Raw genomic sequence first — 16,248 nt, forward strand, 5'->3', positions numbered from 1 at the left:
CTCTCTTGTCCCTGTCTCCCCCTCCTCTTTTCCTCCTCCTGTACGTTCCCCCTAGACACTTTGAGCTGAAGAGGCCCTCAGAAACCCACCTAGGTCAGCTCCTTCATTTTATGTGGGAAGCAACTGAGACCCATAGGGAATCCCTGTTCACGTAGGGGTTGGTCCCTACCGATCATTACAATCTGGATCCTCTGGTCACTATGGGCAAAGAAAACTTTCAGGACCCATGTGCACCCAGGCCCAGGGAGCCAGAGCAGGGGGCCATCCAGACCCTGGCTTCACTTTTCCCGAGAAAGAACTGGAGACTTGAGTGGATCACAAGCTCAGTGAGAGCAGCAGCCCAAAAAGCAACTCATTTTGAGCTGCCCTGACAGAGGTCCAGGTCCCAGAAGCAGCAGGAAGGTGCATGCCCCCCATGTCCTTTGCCCTGGCTCATACGCAGCTGGACAGCTGTTCAGTTGGGGCACCCCATTGAGTGTGCCGGGATGGGGATGTTTTCTCTGGACGTGGGGCCCAAAGGTCTGTGCTATGAGAGAGGGGAACTGACTGAGAAGCCAATTCAGGCTCCAGCTCCAACTTTTTTTTTTTTTTTTGGGCTAGGCAGTGGGGTTAAGTGACTTGCCCAGGGTCACATAGCTAGTAAATGTCATGTGTCTGAGGCTGGATTTGAACTCAGGTCCTCCTGACTCCAGGGCCCTGCCATCTAACTGCCCCCTCCAACTCTTTTTAATGATGAGAGCTGTGGAACTGAGCAGCTACCGTGTGCCAGGCTGCCGGGCCAGGCCCTGTGCTCCGGGGGCCCTACTGGACGCAACAGCTAAGTATAGGGCTCTTTCCACTAGATGAAGAGGTCCTCAGGTACTTCTCCATGGAGGCTTCAAGAACAGGCCACTTGGCCTCTTGTCTGTACGACTTGCCATCATGCCCCATCTAGCTGAGAGACCCTTGGCCCACTCCATCAGAACCTGGCCCCTCCCCATGCTGGAACCCAAACCCTGACCCTGCTTCCCCAAGTCTACCTCTTGTGCAGTGGACCAAAAGCTGAGCAGAAGCCCAGGAAAGGAGAGCTCTTTCCTACCACACCTAGCCTTGCCCTGATCAGGGCCCTCGAGCTGGCAAGAAGGACTTTCCTAGAGGCAGTCTCAAAGGATGAGTGGAGTCTGGCTGACCAGGGGCATCGGGCCAGCCTGGAGCAGAGAGGCATGCCAAACAGGCTAAGCCTGGCCGGGGGAGGGCAGGGTGGAAGGTCTGGCCTAGGTCCCGGGGGGCTCCTGCAGCAGATCCAATTTGATTGCTGGCATGAAGCTGGAGCCTTGAGGTGGGGAGGCTGTGGCTCTGACTGGGGAGCCCAGCACCTCCTAAGGCCTTGGGGTCCCAGCTCAGTCACGTAGGCCCTGTCACCCCCCCTTCTTGAGTCTCCTGTTTCCTCATCTGTGAGCTGAAGGCTTGGACTCAGGGAACCTCTGAGGTCCCTTCCCAGTTCTAACCTGATGGTCCTCACCCCAGCTTCTCTGGGCCAGTTTCTCACTATAAAATGATGGTCTCTAAAGGCCCTTCCCCACTTTGAGCTGCCTTAGTTTCCCTTCAGTCAAATGAGGAGGTGGGACTAGGTGACAGATGGGGGAAGCTGAAGAAGCCCTGAGAGTTACTCTACCTTATTCTAACTTTCAGCTGAGATGCCTTCCACCATTCCCTAGAAAAAATCCTCCTTCTCCTTGGGTGGAGGGGGAGGGACAGACATCTGCATTTAAATACCTCAAGCCCTCCCCCCATCCCCCAAAGGTGAAGCTCTTTCTGTTGGCAGCCCCCATAAGTGGAAAAGACCACTCAAGGAAGATCCTCAGGGCCCTCTGGATTGGGGGATAGGAGGAGATGGTTAGGGGCCAGGGTATGGGGTGTGATTTGTTGGCTAGAGGACCCCAGGGCCTAGGCCTGGTGGGGAGGGGCCTCAATGGCTAGCGTGAGACTCAGAATCTGGGTTAGGGATATCTGACTTTGGGCCACTTAAAGATCAGAGATAGATGGGGAGCTAGAAGGGCCCTCAGAGGACACCAAGTCTGACTCTCTCCTTTTGCAGAGGAGGAGAAAGAAACCGAGGCACATAGATGGGGAGTGACTGGCCCAAAGACACACAGGTGGCAAAATAATCTGTCCTGTAGAATAATGTCTCTTCACAACTTGCAAAGTGCTTTACTCCCAGGAGCCTTAGGAAGTCAGCCGTGCACATCGGTCTCTCCCCCTTTTACAGAGGAGGAGACTGAGGCTTGGATCAGTGAGGATGTCCAGGCTAGGATAAGAGCTTCCCCAGATATGGCTCCAGTCCCAGAACAGGGCTGGTGCCTCGTTTGGCCACATTCTACAGGTCTCCTCCTCGGGAAGCCTCGGTCTGGAGGAAGAGGAGCCTTGGCAGGGGGAAAGCAGTTTTCCCAGCTATGGGGTTTTCTTTCCCTAGCCTGGGAGGCAGGAGATCTGACATGCTGTGCCACTTTGGGTAAGCCCCTTCCCCTCTGTGTGCCTCAGTTCCCCCATCTGTCAGCTATGGGGATAAGTGCCCGGTGCAGCCCGGACAGAGAGTGTGAATCAGGACTGAGAAGGCGGTTATTGAAAGAGATTAGGCATGGCAGAGCCTGAGGTATCCATGGCGGGGCCAGCCTGTGTAAACGCCGCTGATTGCTGTGACCACGTGTGGAGAGGAGAAATGTGTGATGAGGGGCTGCAAAGGGCGGCGGGGCCTAGTAGGGAAGGGTGTGAAATGCACACCAGACAGGGGCTGTATTGGCTTCTGGAGGTAGTAGGGAGTCAAAGTGGGGAGGACCGAGGCTTGGAAGGAGAGAGCAGTGCTCACATCTGAGAGTGTTGGGATGGAAAAATGGGAGAGCAACTGAGAAGAGGCTCGGGATGCCCTTGACAGAGGAGGAAACTGAGGCAGAGCTTGGACTAGACTAGACCCAGGCTTCTTGACTTCCCAGCTCCTAGTCAGCACATGGTCATTGAGCCCCCAGGTCTACACTGGTTACTGTCTCCATCTTGGAAACTGGCCCTCAGGAATGGTCATCGAGCAAGGGATTCAGGAGAGTGCAGGGGCCAGCTGGGAGGGACGCCCAATGGTCTGCATGAGCATTGCCACCTCCTATCTCTGAAGGCAGATCCTGCCCCTGCGCAGTGACTGGTTTGTTGGTTTCTAGACTTCAGAAAGTGTTGAGAAAATGTTAATGATGCTGATTAAAAAGTGCACCTGCCCCCAGCTAGTTTGTTAAACCGTTCTCAGCGAACTCCTTCACTTTGTGGACTGCAAGCTCCAAAGACCGGGGATTGACCAAAATCCTGCCTTTGCTGCTTGCTAGCTATGACCTTGGCCAAGTCCCTTTCCCTCTCTCTGAGCCTCAGTTTCCATCTATGTAAAATGAGGGGGTTAATGCTGGATGATCTCTAAGGTTCCATTCAGTTGAAACATTTCTTAAGTGCCTACTGTGCGCTGGGAAGGAGGGGTAGGGGGAGGAGACTGGGAGGGGAGTCCCTGGCTCCCAGACAGTGGAGCTTTGGAGGAAGGTGGGGCTTTGAAGAAGTGGTGATGAGGACGTTGGGGGTGGGAGGTGGGGGTTGGAGAACAGCCTGGCAAAGGCCAGGAGGCAGGAGATGGGGGTGTCAGCTTCAAGGAGTAGTGAATGAGCCAGTTTGGCCGGAAGGCTGAGTAATGTTGGAAAAGGCTGGAAAGGGGGCCAGGTTGTGGCGGGCTTTCGATCCTGGGCCAAGCAAGGAAGGGCTGGATTTGATTCTAGAGACCCACAGGAGGCCCTGAAGGGTCATCCAATTGGACTTGCACCAGGAGTGGGAGTCTGGGCTTGGGGACCCCATGCTTGGTGGCAGTGGCTTATGGGAGTGGGACCTCGGGGGGAAGGAGCTTAAGTTTTGAGTCAGAGTCAAGGGATCTGAGCCGGCTGGGTGGAGAAGGGTCAGATGCCAGGGGCCATCCAAGCTGGGCGGGAGAGGAAATGAAGGGCCCAGGAGGGCCCAGTCTTCTGCCTGAGTGCTCAGGTCTGCAAAATGCCCTTTCCCCCATATCTGGAAAGTGAATCAGACTCTCGAATTTCCCTCTTGGGTACCCAGTCTCTGTCTGGGCCTGGGACTCCAATTACAGAAACTGGGTGTGCAGGCCCAGTCTCCCTCGTGGAACATCAGGGGAGAGGAGAGAGCGGGGAGGGGAAGGCCTGCTGCCAAGCCTGGCTTAGGCTCCTCCCAGAGTCTCCAGGAAAAGGGACCCTGTACCTTTAAGTTCCCAAGGTCTGAGTCACCATCCCCACTTTCCCTAATGCTTTAGACAGATGTGGAGCTGGAGCTGGCCAGATGTTTGCCTGGTGGGGCTGAGGGGCCCTGGCTGGGGGAAGGAAACACCTGTCACTGGGGACCAGGGTGAAGCGTTCTCCCCTTAGTGTCCGTGGGCCGATCCTCTTCCTGGGGGCCTAAAGCCTGAGAGGCTAAGGCAGAACCTCACTTGATGGTGACTCCAGAAGGCCCCATTCTGAATGGCAGGGTGGGGATGGTAGGGTGTGGCCCTCCATGGAAAGATATGTGCATTGGGTTAGGGTCCAAACTTTGGTAGGTCACTTTGGTTTCCCACTTGTCACATGGGGCCGGAGACCCTCACCTTCCCTGGTTGGATCAGGGGCTGCAAATGAGCTTGTAGCAAGTGCTTCTGGGTAACAGGCCCTGTTCTAAGTCAGCGTTTGTGGGGGCAGAGGGGGAAGGAATACAAAGAAAAAGTCACCAAACACAACTGTCATTCCCCTCAAATTGAGAACTCCCTAGAGCCAGTACCAGCCAAGTGTAAGGGCTATAGGGGCCCACAGGCACATCAGAGGCCCAGGAAGGGCCAGGCTGAATCAGGCCCCATTGGCCTGGACCTTCTTGGGCTGAGGAGGCCACTTGGTGTGGAGAGGCCTCGGGTAGCAGAGGCCCAGAAGGCAGCAGGGCCCCAGCTTCCAGTCCTAGCTCCTCAGCGTCAGAGCCAGTGTGGCGTGGGGCAGAAACTCAGCCATCATTGGACAGGTGTGGAAACTGAGGCTCAGCTGAATCTTTGACCAAGATTTGGAGTCCCTGTTCAAGAATCCAACCAGGGATGCTCATGGAGAGGATACTTTACCCTCTCTAGGCCTCACTTTCTCCCTCTGTAAAATGAGAAGGTACCAATCCACTCTGACAGGCTGTGGCCCTGAGGGTCCCCCTTGCCCATGCCTCCCTTAGGCATTAGCTCAGGCAACTCCCCCAAGCCCGGGGTGGGGGGTGCTTGGTTTACTTTGACCAGAACCTTCCCCTTCTGGTGATAAGCAGAGCACCAGGCTCCTCCTCAGCTCTCCCAGCTCCAGCCTAGCCACAGTGCCTGGCATAGAGTGAGCACTGGATAAATGCTCTGCCTCTGTCCATCTGTCTGTCTCTTCTCTCCTCCGCCCTCTCCTCCCTCCCTCTGTCTCTTCTGTCTGCTCCCTCCCTCCTTCCCTCAAAGTTGACATGGGATGGACGGTTGGTCCCCAGACCACTCCACATTACAACTTCCAGCTCAAGTGTTTCTCCATCTTGGCCATAAGAATAGCAGGAGGGCTTTACTGAGTCCAGGAACATTAGGTATGAACTCCATTGTCCCCCATTTGCCCATTGCTGGCCTCAAAGGTGGTCAGGAGAGAAGGCACCGAAGTTATGGGGGCAGCCTCTTCCCTTCCCCAACAGCCAGGGGCTCCATGATGGTATCCATCAGGACAGCCTGTCCAGACCGACAGTGACTGCCCAGCTTGGAATTAGGCCCATGGCACCTTTTTGTTGTCTGCCGGCTTCTTCCTGTCTGATGGTACCAAATGAAATAATCTTTGTAAACCGCTTAGCAGAGTGCCTGGCACGTAGTAGGTGCTTAATGACTGCTCCTTCCCTTCCTCTTTTGATAGGCCTTGCCTTGGTTTCTGGGTCTCTGCATCTGTCTCTCTTCTCAAGGGCCTGATGTGGCTCCCCGTACCCTCCCAGTTATCTGTCCTGTTGCCGTCCCTATGTTCCTGTGTGCATTTTGGGGGCAGGGGAGCATTTCTGTTTGATGGGAGGTTGTTCGTTTCTGGTGTTCTTGTTTGCTTGACTGCTTGTTTTGTGTGTGTGTATGTGTGTGTGTGGCCCTGGGTCTCTTTCACATGTGACCATGTACACACTCAGTGGCTATGCCAGGGACCCCTGTGACTTGGACTGAGAGGGAGTGTATGTGTGAGGGTCCCCCTTCCACACCCAGGGTCAGTCCCTGGAGCAGCAGGCCCTGTCAACTCCCCAGTGGCCAAACCCCTTCAGAGGGTCTGGGAGCTCGGTCCCCCTAGGCAGATGAGAGGAGCCGGTCCTAGCTGGCTCCAGCCCAGTGGCAGCCCCCTGCCCCTCCCCCAGCCCACGTGGCTGGACAGTGGCCAGAGGCAAGGTTGGTACTCAAGTCTTTTGACTCTCCTTCCATCCCTCCTTACCCTGTGTGACAGACAGAAAGATGTCTATCCAAAGACCCCGACGGGATCCCTAACTCTTCCCAGCCCCACTTGGTATGGGGGAAGTAGAAGAGACAAGTCTGCTTAGGGTCACCCTGGTCTGGGGAGAGGGGCCTGCTCAGACCGGGTTAGGATTCCCACTCAGCTAGGCCCTTCCCCTGCCCTTCCAGGAGGCTAGAAACAGCTGTGGATTGGAGTATTGGCCCTGGAGGCAGGAAGGGGGTGGGGGGGAGGAGCAAACATGCATTTATTAAGCACCTCCTGTGTGCCGGGCACCATGCCAAGGGATTTATAAATGTTATCTCATTTGATCCTCACACAACCCAGTGAGTACCCAGACAGAGATAAGTGACTTGCCCAGGGTCACACAGCCAGGAAGTATTTGAGGCTGCATTTGAACTCAGGTGACACCAGCCCCAGTGCCATGGCACCTCCCAGCTGCCCTCTCATATGCGGCCTCAGACACTTACCTGTGTGACCTTGGGCAAGTCAATTCACTTCTCTTGGCCTCAAGTTTCCTCATTTGTAAAATGGGGATAAAAATCGCACCCCCTTTACCTGGTAGTTATGGGGCTCAAATGAGACAACAGTTTTGGGAGTGCCACAGGGTGCTTGTATCTCTCCAGTGTCCCCATTTCCATGCCTGCTGCCTCCCCCATTAGAATGGAGCAGCTGAAGTGGGGAAGGTCACTACCACGTTCCTGAGGGCCTAGTGCAGGACCTCAGCCCCTGGGCCAGCAGCTGGACCTCAAGGCAAGAAGCCATTAGCACAGTGCCTTGCATGCAGTAGTAATTGATTGATAATTTATTCCTTCCAAGGCCCCATTTTAAAGAGAGGAAACTTGGCCAAGATCACACAGGGAGTGAGTCACTGAGGCAGGATTTGAACCCAAGGTCTGAAACTCCAACACTGGCTCTTTCAGGCAGCCCCAGCTTTCTGAAAGCCTGGTACTGTGTTCTGCAGTCATACCAATTCCTAGAGGCAGAGCATGGGATTGGGGGGGCAGGGAGGCCTGAGACAAAGGCAGATGCACGCGCACACACACACACAGTCCCTGGCTGACCTTCCAAGGACATAAAAGATCCAGTGGTCAAACCAATGGGGGGGGGGGGGGGGGGTAGGAGATAGGTGCAAAGAAAACTGAATCAGAAGTTGACTGAGTGAGTGACCTTGGACAAGTCCCTTCCCCTCTGGGGGCCTCTTGGAGCTCTTGTGGGCCTCACTCACATGGCTAAAGGCTCTTCTGCTAAAACATCTGCTTCCTGGCCTGACCTAGCATCCCCCTCCCCCCCATAGGTAAGTGAGGACCCTGACTGCTTCTGGGCTAGGGTTCATAGCTCCTGCTCAGGAAACTTCCATGGCTCCCATTGCCTGAAGCAAAGACACCTGTAGCCTACTTCCCTGCTGAGCTTTCTGTGTCCTTCCTTAGGGCCTGTCCCTCTTCCCCCAACCCCTCTTCTCTCTCTGCCTTCCCAGAATGAATCATCCCTCTTGATCCCAGGCCCGGGCGGCCTTGCAGTAGAACATATCCTTTCCTCCCAGACGTGGCCAGGCCCCATCCTGTCCCACCCTGCCCCACTTGCCTAGGCCCTCTGGATCAGGGCTGAAAGAGAAAGAAGAAATAGGGCACCATGGGAGCTGAAGCCCTGTGTCCAGCAGACCTGGGACTGGCCTGTCCGCTGGCCCTTAGCAAGGCTGGGGATCGTGGAAGAGGCCCTTCCCCAGAATAACCGGCCTTAGAACCAACCCAGTGAGCGCAAATTAGACAGGAGGAAACTGAGGCTCTGAGATGGGGGAGGAGCCCCAGCAGGAGAGGCAGGTTGGCTGAGTTCCTTGGTCTGCTTGTGAGCACACTGGCCTCCATAGCACCTTCCCCACATTTGGGTTGTTTCCAGGGCTGCTTCCAGGGCCTCGGCTACTTGTCAAGAGTCTCTCCTTGGAACCCAACCCCCAGGGAAGCCCCGGTGAGACTCCCAGTCTCAAACCTTCTCCCTCCAAGAGGCCCCCAGGGCCCAAGCCTCAGGGTGAGTGTGTGTTTGGGAGGAACGAGGGGGAATGGGGAGGGCCTCCCAAAGGAGAGGGCCTGCCAAGTGCCCGGGCGGGGTTACGCCCTCAAATTTGTCTTTCAGTGCCCCCCAAGCCAGCCCACCTCCTGGGCCCCCGGCTGGTCCCCCTGCTGGAACCTATTCCCCCGGCGCCCTCCCGCCCACTCCCTGCAGACCCCAGGCTGACCAGGGCTTCCCAACCTCGGGCTGAGGCAGCTGGGGGGGCCTCAGCTGTGTCCTCCCTGATCGAGAGGTTTGAGAGGTGAGTGGGGAGTAGGACTGGAGAGGGGCTGCCCCATGGGAGTGGGAGAAACAGGGAGGCGAGAGTGGGGGGAGTTAGGGGTGACCCAGAAAGGAGCTGTTGGCAGGGCATGGACTCAGTCCCACTGTGCCCTTTCTCTGGCATGCGTCTCCTCCTCCAGAGAGCCTGCCGTCCTGGTGCCCTCCGAGCTGACAACAGGGCCAGACTCCAAGGAGGGCTCCCCATGCCTCCTCCTGTCTGCTCCGGGGGAGAAGGTGCCCAACCGAGACAGCGGCATCGGCAGCATCAGCTCGCCCTCCGCCAACGAGGAGACCTGTTTAGCCAATGCTGGCGGCAGCAGCAATGGTAGCGGTGGCGGCGGCGGCAGCAGCACTGAATGCACCCCAGGACCTTCCAGTGGCCTGCTCCCTGTTGCTCCTCTGCAGCCTCAGCAAAGCCCCATGGAGGCAGATAGTGACCTGGATGAGGAAGAAGAGGAAGATGATGAAGAGGAGGGGAGAGAGGGGCTGCCCAGGCCCAGAATGGAGAGACAGGACTCTTCAGAGGTAGGCAGGGATCTGGGAGGGACCCCAGGAGGTAGCCACAACTAACAGGTGAAGAAGCCATGGGAAAACTCAAGGCAAGACAGCATGGCCTTGGCCAACTCTCTGGCCACAGAGGAAAGAAAGCCAGCCCCACTGAGGCGTGGGGTTTGGCCCTGTGGGGCGGTGAGGTTCCCAGGTGGGGTTCACTTTCATGCCCCCCTCTGTGTCCTCTCCACAGCTAACAGTTCAGCAGAAGGTGTTTCATATTGCCAATGAACTCCTGCAGACTGAAAAGGCTTACGTATCACGGCTGCACCTCCTGGACCAGGTAGCACCCCCTCCCCTGCCGCCCCTCTAGGGTGCACCCTCTGCTCCTGGGGCCCCAACACCTCTACTTCACAGCAGAGGAGGATCCTTAGGGAAACTTTGTCACCTGTGGCAGTTTGAAACCTCAATCCCACAAAGCGAACCTTTCACCACAAACTACCCCAAGGGAAATAGGCCCCTCTAAGCACCCCCTCATTCCAACCCTCACCTTTCCAACTTAAGTTAGACCCCTGAGAGCAAACCCCAAGCTCACCTGCCCTCTTAACTATACCCCTAATCCCTCCATCCTAAAGGCCAATGCTCCCCCAAACTCCAGAGCTCTGGTTGTGAGCCCCTTTCCCCTTTAACCTGTACCTGTCCCTCCTCAACTTCTCATGCCACCGTAACCTCTCTGACTGAGCCACCAGACCCCAGAAGGCCCAACCCAACCCTGGGCACATCTGCCTCTACACCCTGCCAGGTATTTTGTGCCCGGCTGTTAGAGGAGGCCCGGACCCGAAGCTCCTTCCCAGCTGATGTGGTGCATGGCATCTTCTCCAACATCTGCTCCATCTACTGTTTCCACCAGCAGTTTCTGCTGCCAGAGCTTGAGAAGCGGATGGAAGAGTGGTGAGGAGCCCCCTGCTCTGTCAGGCAGTAGATTTTCAGGCACATAGGTGGCAAGGCCCTTCCCCTCTCTAGATTTCTGTTTCCTCCTCTGTCAGATGAGGGGGCTAAACCAGATGACCTCAAAGGTCCCTTCCAGTTCTGCCCTTCTCAGATCCAGAGTCACTCCCTTGGCCTCAGTTTCTTCCTGTAAAGTGTGCAGGTTGGTGGGCCACTAGTACCCAGAATCAATAGACTCGGGCCGATTTCTGATTAAGAATCAGGCTAGTCTTTGAAAGGGGAGGAAAAGTGGCATCTCCATCCCTCTTCTTTCCTCCCACCCCCACAAAGGGACCGGTACCCTCGAATCGGGGACATCCTGCAGAAGCTCGCGCCATTCCTGAAGATGTACGGTGAGTACGTCAAGAACTTTGACAGGGCCGTAGAGCTGGTGAACACATGGACGGAGCGCTCAGCCCCTTTCAAGGTCATCATCCATGAGGTGCAGGTGAGCAGGGCAGCCCCTGAGATTCTCAGCCTAGAGCTCCCATGCACCGTGGGGCCCTGCCTGACCCCCAGCCTGGCCCCCTTTCCCCAGAAAGAGGAGGCCTGTGGGAACCTAACCCTACAGCACCACATGCTGGAACCCGTGCAGCGCATTCCCCGCTATGAGCTGCTGCTCAAAGACTATCTGCTCAAGCTTCCTCATGGCTCTCCAGACAGCAAGGATGCTGAGAGTGAGTCTACTGGCCAGGGGGAGGAGGGAGTGGCATGAGGTGCATTTCTTCTCCACAGTGGTAACTGGGTACTGAATGGCTGCCTGGATGATTGGCTGCCTGGATTTCTGGGTGGGTGGATGGATGGATGGATGGATGGATGGATGGATGGATGGATGGATGGCTGGGTAGATGGCTGGGTGGATGGCTGGGTGGATAGATAGATGGATGGGTGGATGGATGGATGGATGGATGGAAGGGAGGGTGGGTGGATGGGTGGATGGGGGGTGGATGGATGGAAGGGAGGGTGGGTGGATGGGTGGATGGATGGATGGATAGATAGATGGATGGATGGATGGATGGATGGGAGGGTGGGTGGATGGGTGGGTGGGTGGATGGATGGAAGGGAGGGTGGGTGGGTAGATGGGTGGATGGATGGAAGGGAGGGTGGGTGGATGGGTGGATGGGTGGATGGATGGATGGATGGATGGAAGGGAGGGTGGATGGATGGGTGGATGGATGGATGGATGGATGGATGGATGGATGGAAGGGAGGCTGGGTGGATGGATGGGTGGGTGGATGGATGGATGGATGGGTGGATGGATGGGTGGATGGGTGGATGGGTGGATGGATGGGTGGGTGGATGGGTGGATGGATGGGTGGGTGGGTGGGTGGATGGATGGATGGGTGGATGGATGGGTGGGTAGGTGGATGGAAGAGATTCAAGGCTCAGTTTGTACTTCACTTTCTGGGTGAAAGCATCCCCTGCCCCAGAGTAGTTTGTCCCAATCTGAAGCCCTTGTTTTGTGTCTCCCAGAATCATTGGAATTGATCGCTACCGCAGCTGAGCATTCTAATGCTGCCATACGCAAGATGGTGAGGCTCTGTGGGTCCCCCAGCCTGTCCTGGAATGGGTGTGGGGAGATGTTCAGGGGAGAGGCGTCATGCTCTCTGTCTTGTCCACAGGAGAGAATGCACAAACTCCTGAAGGTCTATGAGTTACTTGGAGGGGAGGAGGATATTGTTAGCCCTGCGAATGAGCTCATCAAGGAGGGTCACATCCTCAAGCTATCTGCCAAGAATGGGACCACTCAGGATCGGTACCTCATCCTGGTAAGGGTGACAGCCAGGGCCCAGCAGGGGGTTGGTTACTGAAGAAGATTCCCCTCCTTCCTCCTCTTCTTCCTCCACATGCTTCCTCTCTTTGCCTCCCAGTTCAACGACCGCTTACTGTACTGTGTCCCCAAGCTCCGACTCCTAGGACAGAAATTCAGTGTGCGAGCCTGCATAGATGTGGATGGCCTCGAGGTAGGTCCCAGTAGGAGGTGACCTGAGTCACCAGAGAGACCCGGGTTGGGTTCGGTGTTGGGGAGAAGAGGTTGCATGGATGGAGGGATATATGGATGCTTGCTGGAGTTGGCGGGGGAGGGTTGTCATGATATTCTCCATCTCTTCCGCCAGCTGAAGGAAAGTTCCAACCTGAACCTGCCCCGAACCTTCCTGGTGTCCGGGAAGCAGCGTTCTCTGGAGCTACAGGCCAGGTACTTCCTGACCCTGGGATGGGAAACTCCACAATGGCCTTTCTTGGTTCCTGATGGGACAATGGGCTGTCAAAAGCTTGCCCACTCCCAGCCAGCCACTCCATGGAGTGAATGATTCAGTTCCTCAGATGTTTGTGCAATGCCTCTGATTTTGTGAGGCTGGAGGCAAAGGGCGGCTCTGGTGCTGAGTGGACAGGCCCCACTGAGCTCTTGTCTCTCCCTCTCCACCGAAAAATTGTGTCTGCCAGAGCCAGGCATGGGCTAGACACATAGAGGCCATGTGGTTTAATGGCAAGAGAGGTGGCCATGGACAGTGACATCTACCAACGTTGTGGCTTTGCCTCATTTGGCAAGGGGGCAGAAGATGGTCACTAATTGTTATCACAAATGAGTTTGTCCTGTCTGATTTTTTTGCAGGACTGAAGAGGAGAAGAAAGATTGGATCCAGGTAAAGAGTTCCCTGGGTGGCTCTGGCTCCTGGCGGCTGGGGTGAAGCTTAGCCTGATGAACGGGAAAGATCAGAGAGGAAAGGAGTGGGGGGAGGGAGGCTGCCCCCAACTGGACCCTCTCACTTCATCCGACTTCCCAAGCTTTGTCGGGGCCTTCCCTCCCCTACAACTCTCCTTTGTCACAAAGTACAAGAGTTAAGGGCAAACCAGTGGACACCATATGCAGCACTCAGCCCCTCCCCTTTTCTGAGAGGAGTGCTCACCCCATCATTCTAGAAAGGGCCTAGAGGGGTAGGTCCCCAGGGTCCCACAGTGGGTCAGTGACAGGACTGAGGCTGGGACGTGACTCTCCTGCCTCACAGCCCAGGGTCCTTTTTGCTGCCCCAAAGACTATCCCTTCCCAGAAATCTAGGCTATGATCCCCTATGTGACCATGAGCAAAACCTTTCCTGCTGCGCCTCCTCAGCCTTCCCCTCTACAGAGAGTGTGTGCGTGTGTCCATTCGTGTGTGCGTGTGTGTGAAGATGGGGATAGGGAATAGGATCAACCTCTCAATGGGCCCCCAATTCTTATGAGGAAGAAGTCTCCTTCCACATCCATGTGGTCAGAGACCTTTCTGGGAGGAGGTGAGGATCTCTCACCTCTGACCTCTAATCTCTGAGCTCCAATCCCCCCTTGTCAGGCCATCCATGCCACCCTCATGAAACATGAGCGCACACTGGAAACCTTCAGACTGTTTAACTCCACCCACCGAGAGGAAGATGACACGCCCCCTAGCTCACCGGTAATGGAGGGGGGGGCCTTGCTGACATCCCTTTCTTACAGCGGAGGAAATCTTAGGCATGGGTAGGCAGCAAGTTGACCGAGGCCACCCAGTGAGGGCTCACTGTGGGAGTAGTCTGCAGTGACACATGGGGAAGAGTGAAGGTGGTGGGTCATGAGATCAGTTTAGTAGGAATTAAGTACCTCAGAAGGAGCCTGGGAGATGTAGGCTGGAGTCAGACAATGAAGAGCCTTGAATGCCAGAACTTGCACCTCTATTTGGTTGGAAGCAGGGGGACACCAAGTAAGAGGCCAGGACAGTAGGGCAGGGAGGACCACAGCCTTGGGAGTGGGGAGCCTCACTGGGAACTGGGGTTCCCCCCAGAATGTGGACCTTGGGAAGCGTGCCCCAACGCCCATCCGAGAGAAGGAGGTGACAATGTGTATGCGCTGCCAGGAACCCTTCAACCCGATCACCAAACGGAGGCACCACTGTAAAGCCTGTGGCCATGTGAGTACAGGCGCCAGGCCCGACACATCATTGGTGGACGTGGCTCTGGAGATCCAACCTGAGGGAGAGAAGTGGGTGGAGCCACTCAGGCTGGCACCCCCCCCTAACCTTCCCGACTCAGCTTCTTCAGCTTCTTGCTTCTTCCTTCTCCTCACCTTTACTTTTTTCTTCTTCCTTTCCTCTCCTGGCCTAGCCTCCCCTGGGCTGTCCTTTTCCCCCAACACTGGCTTCCCCTCAGTAGGCTGGGGGCCCTGACCACTGGTCTCTCCTGGCCTGGCTCCCAGGTTGTGTGCGGCAAGTGCTCCGAGTTCCGGGCCAGACTGGTCTATGACAACAACCGCTCCAATCGCGTGTGCCTAGATTGCTACACCACCTTGTGCGGGGCCCAGGGACCCAGCCCAAGCCCAGGACAGAACACGCCCCAACGGAGACGCTCCATCCTAGAGGTGAGCTTTTAGGCCTTGGCCCTGGGGAAGGGAGCCAGCGTGGCCATTCCTTCAGCCTCTGACCGTAACCCTGGCTCCCTTCCTGGCCCAGAAACAAGCTTCAGTGGCTGCGGAGAACAGCCTCGTTTGCAGCTTCATGCACTACATGGAGAAAGGTGCCAAGGGCTGGCACAAGGCCTGGTTTGTGGTCCCTGAGAGTGAACCCCTTGTCCTCTACATTTACGGAGCCCCTCAGGTGACTTCTCGCTCTTCTCCCCCTGCCCTAGTGCCCATCTTTCCTCTTCATTTGGAGTCAAAACCCTGGACTGCCTTAGTGTCGCCCTCCAGGACTGGGGCTGGGGGGGAGGGGGGTGGCCTGCGGAGAAGTGTTCCTCCTTTGTCTCATTCTTTTCTTCCCCCTCTTCATCCCTCTGGCCTCCTATCTTCCCTCTTCCTCATCTTTTTTTTGTCTTCTCTCAGACCTAGGAGGGGGTACAGGCCAAATTAGTCCAGCAGTGCTTCCCAAGGAGAGTTGGGCTATGCTGAATGGGAATAGTATAAAGAACTGGAGGGCCAAGAAACAAGCAGTTGTTCGGTCCAGATTGGAAGAATCTTGACTGACTGCTCCAAAATCTTGGAGTCTAGTGAGGGAGAGAGGTGGGGACAGGAAGGCTCCTTTGAGGCCACACTCACTCAACTGTCTGATTTGTATTGTCCAGGATGTGAAGGCCCAGAGAAGCCTGCCCCTTATTGGCTTTGAGGTGGGGGCCCCAGAGGCCAATGAGCACAAGGAAAGGCGCCATGTCTTCAAGATCACCCAGAGTCACCTAGCCTGGTACTTCAGCCCAGAGACTGAGGAGCTTCAGAGGCGGTGGATGGAGGTGTTAGCCCGAGCTGGCCGGGGGGACGAGCTCCAGGCAGGCCCCTCCGTCCTCGAGTCCCGAGAGGAGGATGAAGCGGCTGCTGCAGCAGCAGGCCCAAGCCTAGAGCTGGAAGCCCCTCCTTCCATGTCCAAGCAGGGACCCCAGGGCTGAGCACCAGCCCTTGGCAAGCTGCTTGCCCCTTGCTACTTGAACTCCAGATCACGGGCACTTTTGATCCTGTTATGGGGTTTGCTCTTCAACATTTTAGCCAAATGTGAGGGTTTTGTTTTTTTAATTTCCAACCTCATGTTTGTTTTTCACTTGGGGCGGAGCGGTTCATAAAAGAAAAAAAGCCCTGCCCTCCCCATCTCCACCCCCCCCCCCCCACGTAAAAGGCCTCAGCTGTGCTGTGACTTTGGGCAGGCTGCACGCCCCATGGGCCTGTTTCACCATCTGCAAAACAGGCGAGTTGGCCAACTCTCCAAGGTCCCTTCCAACTCGGACCTGTGGTGCTAAGTCCTTTTCTTTACAATGGCTGATCTTCAACGCATTCTCCAGCTTTTACACTCTTACAATTTCTCTCTCTGGACTCAATTTTGCCATCCGTAAAAGAGGCACTGGGGAGAACTAAATGGCTTCTTAATTCTAGTTCTTAAAAAAGGAAATTTCTGAGTCAGCCCTGGGTCCCATTCACCCCCCCCCCCCCCCCCCCCCCCCCCCCCCCCCCCCCCCCCCCC

General features: G+C 56.0%; 1 protein-coding gene across 1 annotated transcript; it reads left to right on the forward strand.

Annotated features, from left to right (window-relative positions):
• Positions 1–732: 732 nt before the first annotated feature.
• Positions 733–16,218, forward strand: FGD1 (FYVE, RhoGEF and PH domain containing 1). Its single transcript, XM_027877242.1, has 20 exons — positions 733–810; positions 963–1,387; positions 1,916–1,935; positions 8,397–8,525; positions 8,631–8,808; positions 8,969–9,353; positions 9,571–9,660; positions 10,120–10,268; positions 10,596–10,752; positions 10,843–10,981; positions 11,778–11,836; positions 11,927–12,073; positions 12,176–12,268; positions 12,422–12,501; positions 12,919–12,949; positions 13,633–13,734; positions 14,098–14,223; positions 14,508–14,669; positions 14,761–14,904; positions 15,368–16,218. The coding sequence occupies exons 1-20, from the start codon at positions 733–735 to the stop codon at positions 15,680–15,682; spliced, it is 3,009 nt and encodes a 1,002-aa protein (XP_027733043.1). The 3' UTR covers positions 15,683–16,218.
• The last annotated feature ends 30 nt before the right edge of the window (positions 16,219–16,248 follow it).

This window comes from Vombatus ursinus, unplaced genomic scaffold (assembly GCF_900497805.2).
Source record: "Vombatus ursinus unplaced genomic scaffold, bare-nosed wombat genome assembly UNPS02004241.1, whole genome shotgun sequence".
In the NCBI taxonomy this organism is placed as follows: Eukaryota; Metazoa; Chordata; class Mammalia; order Diprotodontia; family Vombatidae; genus Vombatus; species Vombatus ursinus.